The sequence below is a fragment of the Octodon degus genome, unplaced genomic scaffold (genome assembly GCF_000260255.1).
Source record: "Octodon degus isolate 3935 unplaced genomic scaffold, OctDeg1.0 scaffold00021, whole genome shotgun sequence".
Taxonomy (NCBI): domain Eukaryota; kingdom Metazoa; phylum Chordata; class Mammalia; order Rodentia; family Octodontidae; genus Octodon; species Octodon degus.
Window position 1 is genome coordinate 11544261 of NW_004524597.1, and position 6278 is coordinate 11550538.

The following is a 6278-nucleotide window of genomic DNA, read 5'->3' on the forward strand; positions in this document are numbered from 1 at the left end:
ACCATGCCCAGTCTCAATTGCCTCTCAGCGCGCCCCTTGGGGATCAAACCTTGGCCACTGGGCTGCTTAAGCAGGCATTTTGCGGATTGAACTCAGGTCCTTGTGCTTGCCAGGGAAGCACTTATTCCACTGAGCCATCTCCCCAGCCCTAGTCCACTTCTCTATCAGGCCCTCCCTCTGTCTTTGTCTCTCTCCATCTCTCCTTATCCCTATCCCTCTCTTTCCCGTCCCCCTCCCCCTCTCTCTCACACAGGATCTCACTATGTATAGTTTAGGCCGACCTTGAACTCACTATTTCACTATGCACCTCAGGCTGGCCTGGAACTCATGGCGATACAGGATTATAAATTTGTGCTACCACTCCTGGTTTTTTTTTTTAGACAAGGTCGCGATTTATGGGACAGGGTGACCTTGAACTATGTGGTCCAGATTACTTTTTTTTTTTTTTTTTTTAATTATTTTTACATTTATTTAGTGTGTGTGTGTGTGTGTGTGTGTGTGTGTGTGTGTGGCCAGCTCAGCCCACCAGGGGGCGGGGCTGGCTGGCATGTGGTGCTGGGGGATTGAACCGTGGTCCCTGTGCTTTGCTAAGCTTGTTCTAAGTAGGTGCTTTAGACCACTGAGCCATCTCTCCAGCCCCTGAGATTACTCTTGACCTAATCATGGAAATTCTCCTGCTTCAGCCGCTTAGAGTCCTGAGATTACAGGCACATCCCATGCCATTTTTATGTTAGTGGTCAATTTAATATTCACTGATTTTTCAAACCTGAGTACATTTTTCCCGCTCTTTCCTGGGGTAGTGGAAGAGGCGGGGCCTAGGATGCCCAACCTCTCTTCGTCCTCTGGAAATAACTGGGCTGCTCTTGGCTTTTAACAGGTACTCTTTCTACAAGACATTACAGTCCCTAAAACCGGGATGAGGGCGGGACGAAGGTAGACGGACAGACTTGGTAGCCAGTTACCGGCACCCGACGCAATTCCGGTTCCGCCGGCATAAAACTCTGGGTCATACTGAAGTGCGGGTTACGGCGGTGCTGTGCGATGCCTCTGCACAAGTTCCCGGTCCGCCTCTGGAAGCAGCTGCAGAGGCAGGAGGGCATCTGCTCACGCCTGCCCGCGCATTTTCTGCGCTCCCTGGAGGACTCGCAGACACCTACCCCAGTCCATTACCGGCCTCACGGGGCCAAATTCAAGATCAACCCCAAGAACGGGCAACGGGAGCGCGTAGAGGACGTGCCCATCCCTATTTACTATCCTCCGGAATCTCAAAAGGGGCTCTGGGGCGGCGAGGGATGGATCCTGGGCTACAGATACGCCAACAACAACAAGGTGGGTGCGGGCCGGTTCGTTGTCGGTCTGCTGGGCGCAGTTGTACCGAAAGAGCAGACAAGTGCTTACAGATCTGGTAAACTACTGGCAAAACCAGAGGTATTCTGAGATGGGGAGGCTCAGCCTCTGGGGAAACAGCACAGGCAAAAGCGTGGGAAGGAGCGCCGTAGCAGTTAAAAGTAAAGCTAGGATGCGGCTTTGCAGCAGAGGAGCAGGAGAGAGGCGGTCAGTGCTCACCTACCAACTTGACTTAGCCTATGTCCTGTGACAGGATGCCCACTTTGCTCTTTAGAGCCAGGAAGATTGCTGGGCATGGTGGTGCACAACTGTAATCCTCACACTGGGGGGGGGGGCTGGGCAGGAGCATCACTAAAGTTGAAAGCCAACGTGAGCTACATGGCTACATACCCTGCCTAAAAAAAAAAATCAGAAAAAGAGTTTAGAAGGATCAGAGCTTGTCCCCCATGTTTGCTTATGGCGAGAGTCTCAGCTTTCTGGGAGGAATCTTGTTTTTTTGTTTTTTCCTTTCTGTATTTTAGGGAAGGATCTACAGGGTGTTTAGGGTCTCACTACTAGATTGGACTCATAGTGATCCGCCTGTTTACAGCCTCCAAGTGCTGGGATTACAGGAGTGCATGACTATGCCCAGTCTCAAATGCCATCTCAGTGTGCCCCAGGGGTGGGAATTGAACCCCTGGCTCCTGCACCTTCTTGCAGGTGCTTTAATCCTCTGAGCTATTTGGCTGGCCCCAAAGCTTGTATTTTTGAGGTCTCCCAGGTTATCCTTTTTCTGGAAAGGGTGAAGGCACTGGAATACGCACTGACCTGGCCCCTCCAGAAAGATGCTACATGTTGTGTAGTGAGAGGGCAGAACTCATGGATTTGTCTGTGCTTTTAGCTTTCAAACAGGGTGAAGAAGGTGTGGAAGCCACAGCTATTTCAGCGTGAGCTCTACAGTGAGATCCTGGACAAGAAGTTCACTGTGACTGTAACCATGCGTACCCTCGATCTCATTGATGAAGCTTATGGGTTTGACTTCTACATCCTCAAGGCAAGTGGGGCTAATGTACAATAGGGTCCTGTGGTCAGGCACATTGGCCAGAGCAGTGCTGCAGAGCAGTGCCACATTGGAGTTTGTGCTGTCTGGAGAGTCACTGGCAAAGCATAGGTAGAATCATTCCCCTTTCTGGGCAACCCCAGTGGGGCTTTCTGCTCATAGGAGTCCCTTATGGGGGTGGCTGAGTGAGTACGACTGAGTATGGCCACCTGCTTCTAACTCTAGAGCTTAAACTATGTGATCCATCCCAGGTGCTGGCATTGTTCATCATGCCTGGCCTACTCTGGTCTAGCTGGGGGGTGGTTGGCAAGGTGTTGGAGTCCCTACCATCAGCACGTGTCTCTATATGCACCTCCTGCAGACCCCAAAGGAGGACCTGTGTTCCAAGTTCGGGATGGACCTGAAACGAGGAATGCTGCTAAGGCTCGCCCGGCAGGATCCCCAGCTACATCCAGATGACCCTGAGCGGAGAATGGCCATCTACCACAAGTACAAGGTGAAGGCTTCCCCCACTCTGCTGCCCGTAGCCCCTGGCAAGGCTTAGCCTCACTGTACCTTCTGTTTTCCTGCCCAGGAGTTTGTCATCCCAGAGGAGGAGGCTGAGTGGGTTGGCCTTACACTAGAGGAGGCTGTGGAGAAGCAGAGGCTTCTGGAGGAGAAGGTGAGCATTATGTGCATGCCAGCTATTGCTGCCTTGGAAGAGGTAGGCAGAGAGCCTAGATACGCAGGTATCACAACCACTGATGTATCTGTATCTGTTGCTGTGCATGTAGCCACATACCCACCTGGAGAAGGTTCCTCCTGACTCCTGTCCCTAGACTTTCAGTGGAAAAAGCAAGATTATTTTTCTTTGAGACAGGGTCTTGCTGTGTAATTCACCAAACTCATTGTGTAGCTGGAATTATAGGTGTGTGCCACCATACCTGGTAGTAGAGCAATATTTATTTATTTATTTATTTATTTATTTATTGTGGAACTGGGGATTAAACTCAGGCCTTGTGCTTGCCAAGCACTTACTCTACTGAGCCATCTCCCCAGCCCCAGGGCAAGATTTTTGATTCTGTATTTACTTGACTGCCTGGAATCCCTAGGGTCTTCCTTTTGTGTCTTATTGTCTAGAAGGGTCTGGAGCCAATAACTGTAAGGACAGGGAGCCCACCTGTGGCATAGTAGCTGGCTGCTTCTATTCTGTCTGCTAAGTTTATCTGTGACCACAGGGAAGCCAGAGGTAAACACATGGCTCCTGTGTCCCTAAAAAAGGGGAGGCCTATCTCATGGACAAGCTTTGCCTTCCAGGTTGATAAACCTGGTGACCAGTCTTGTGACCAAGGCTGAGGGGGCCTAGCTCCTGCTATGGCCCTATTTCGTGAGATGTCTGATTAACAGCAGCTGGTTCCCATTTTCCTGGAGCCCAGCTGCTATTGGGAGCTGTGAGCCTCACTAGGACCCTCTCCCTTCAGGACCCCATCCCCCTCTTCAAGATCTACGTGGAGGAGTTGATTGAGCAGCTTCAGCAACAGGCACTGTCAGAGCCTGTGGTGGTGCAGAAGAGAGCCAGCGGGAAGTGACCAAACAGCCTCTGCAGTGCCTGACCACCAGGCTCAGCCTTTCTTGCTGGGTCTTTTATCACTGTGGACACAGAACCTGGGAGGACCATGAGGGCTGCCTGTGGGCAGTGGGTGAATCTTGGTTCTTACATGCTGGCTACACAGCTCCTGGGGGCACTTTTGTGGCTTCTACTAGGATCTGCTAGAGGCCTAGCAGAGGCCCTTCCAGACTGGGGAAAACACCACATAGCATTTATTGTCCCTGTGGCTCTGGGAGCAAGTAAAGTCTGAACCAGGCAGTATGTGTGTTCCTTTAGTTGGAGGACTAGAGTTCTGTCTGGAGATCCTGGCCCAGTTGTGCCCTGCCTGCCAGAGATCCAATATGGGGAGTGTATGCTCTTTGGCTCCAGCTGTCTTCCTCAGGAATCTGTGGAGACAGGTTCAGTTTAATGTTTCTTTTTCCCCCCCTGGAGAGGATTCTGTGTAGTGGATATGTCTGGGGTGTACGTCCTTCGATTGCTGACTCTTGGATTGTGATTCAAGAAAGGGCGCGTGGTGGCTGTTGGTTTGGCTGCTGGTGGGAGTCCTGAGACCTCAGAAAGTCACTGCTGATCATCTGTCCTGGAGCCTCACATGTGCCCTTGGCCTTGAATCCAGAAATAGCCCTTTTTTTCTTTCCCCTTTCTTTTTCTTTTCTTTCTTTTTTTTTTTTTTTTTTTTTGGTGACAGGGTTTCATTATATATTTCAAGCTTGCCTTCAATTCACAGTACTCCTGCCTGTGCCTCTTGAATGCTGGGATGACAGGCCTGCAGCACTAGCCTGGCAAAATGGCCCTTTTCTTGTGGAACCCACATTTGTTTCATTAAATTCTCACAAAAGCCCTTGTTTAGAAAATGATGATGGTCTTTAGTGAATGACAGACCTACCCTGTACCAGAAATAAGGAAGTAATCCCGGTCTGGGACAGGCTGTGGATATGCCCTAATACTCTGCCTCTAAAATATGGGAATTCAGAGAATGTGTGTGCTCAGTCACATACATGCACACAGAGACAAGTTTGTGGCCGCATGTTTGTTTACACATGGTCCTGGGAACTAAACATGAAGAGGGTGGTCTGTATTTTTTCCTGTATTTTCCTGCCCTCTGTGTGTCACACCTATACCCTGTAGGTCCTGCCCAGGCCTGGCCATCTAAGCCATCTTAGGTATTCACTTTGTGCTGGGAACTACACATCCTATGGGGGGGGGGCTGCACTGATCAAGATCAAACCTACAGAAGGCAGAGTGGCTCTGTGCTTCTAGAGAGAGATCCTTCCCACACCTTGCCCTATCTAGCCGGGTCTGAGCAGCTCAGGGGTTAAGAGACATCTCTTGACCAGGCATGGTGGCGCATACCTGTAATCCCAGCTCGTGGGAGGCTGTAAACAGGTGGATTGCTACGAGTCCTATCTAGTAGTGAGACCCTGAACACCCTGTAGACCCTTCCCTAAAATACAAAAAAAGTTTAAAAAAAAAAAGACATCTCTTGCCCCAACTGTATGCCGGGGATTGGCTGAACCCATGTGTGTCTATGACAACAGCCCAAAGTCAGCTTCAGTGTTGAAGGGACTATAGCGGGGCTGTGGATGAGAAGGTAGAAGTAAGGGTAGACTGTTACTGCTGCAGTAGCTGGGTATGGTTTCCCTAGGAGTGAGCAGTAAAGACTGGAGAAGAGTTGACATTCTTCAATCTGAGACAACCAAGGCCAGGAAGAGCCCATGCCCACTGTGGGATGGGCGGATGTGTGGCAGCCTGTGAACCCAGTTGGAATCCTATGCCCAACTTCTCACCTTGCTGGTCTCACTTGCCTTTGAGCCCTGCTCAGTGGCTGGAGGGTGGTGGGAAGGGCAGGCAGGTCCTGCTGGGTTACCTGCATACCATGTCCCCTGCTCAGCCTGCCACTGCCAGATTCACTCACCTGTGTTCTTTGTTGGCCTCCCTTCACCGTGCCATCATCTACCTACTGACTTTTCCAGCTTTCCACTGGCTCCAGATGGGGTTAAGTTGTGTGGGACCCCTGGACTTTCTTCAGTCCCTTAGCCACTCTCAGTTGAGGCCTTGGCCTATAACAGTCCAGCTTCCTCTGACATGGTACATCTCAGCATCCTTAAGCTTACCCCATGTCCCAAAATGGTCTCCTCTCCCTGACCATATCACCAACTGACCCTGGGCAGCATCTCTATCCACACATCCTCTATCCTTGGACTGGACTGTCTTGCTGGTGGCTTCCAGCTTAGCAAGGGGAGTCATTCATTTTGAGGCTAATGCTCTGTCCTTTAACAGGGAAGCTCAGAATGGGACCAGGAT

At 50.7% G+C, this 6278-nt stretch overlaps 1 protein-coding gene across 2 annotated transcripts; it reads left to right on the top strand.

The window, feature by feature from the left end:
• The first annotated feature begins 991 nt into the window (after nt 1-991).
• Nucleotides 992-4232, top strand: Mrpl28 (mitochondrial ribosomal protein L28). 2 transcript variants are annotated; one of them, XM_023711304.1, is made up of 5 exons: nt 992-1329; nt 2228-2380; nt 2748-2882; nt 2961-3047; nt 3831-4232. In XM_023711304.1, the coding sequence occupies exons 1-5, from the start codon at nt 1042-1044 to the stop codon at nt 3888-3890; spliced, it is 723 nt and encodes a 240-aa protein (XP_023567072.1). In that variant the 5' UTR covers nt 992-1041; the 3' UTR covers nt 3891-4232. The 2 variants fall into 2 exon arrangements, with proteins under 2 accessions (XP_023567072.1, XP_004627997.1); XM_004627940.2 differs by having other exon boundaries at nt 3847-4232.
• The last annotated feature ends 2046 nt before the right edge of the window (nt 4233-6278 follow it).

Bases quoted from the DNA above. Each gene is read 5' to 3' on its own strand.
- Mrpl28 (XM_004627940.2), top strand. From the start codon at position 1,042: ATGCCTCTGCACAAGTTCCCGGTCCGCCTCTGGAAGCAGCTGCAGAGG. The intron at 2,381-2,747 runs GCAAGTGGGGCT...CACCTCCTGCAG, and splicing joins TTGACTTCTACATCCTCAAG to ACCCCAAAGGAGGACCTGTG. The intron at 3,048-3,846 runs GTGAGCATTATG...CTCTCCCTTCAG, and splicing joins AGAGGCTTCTGGAGGAGAAG to GACCCCATCCCCCTCTTCAA.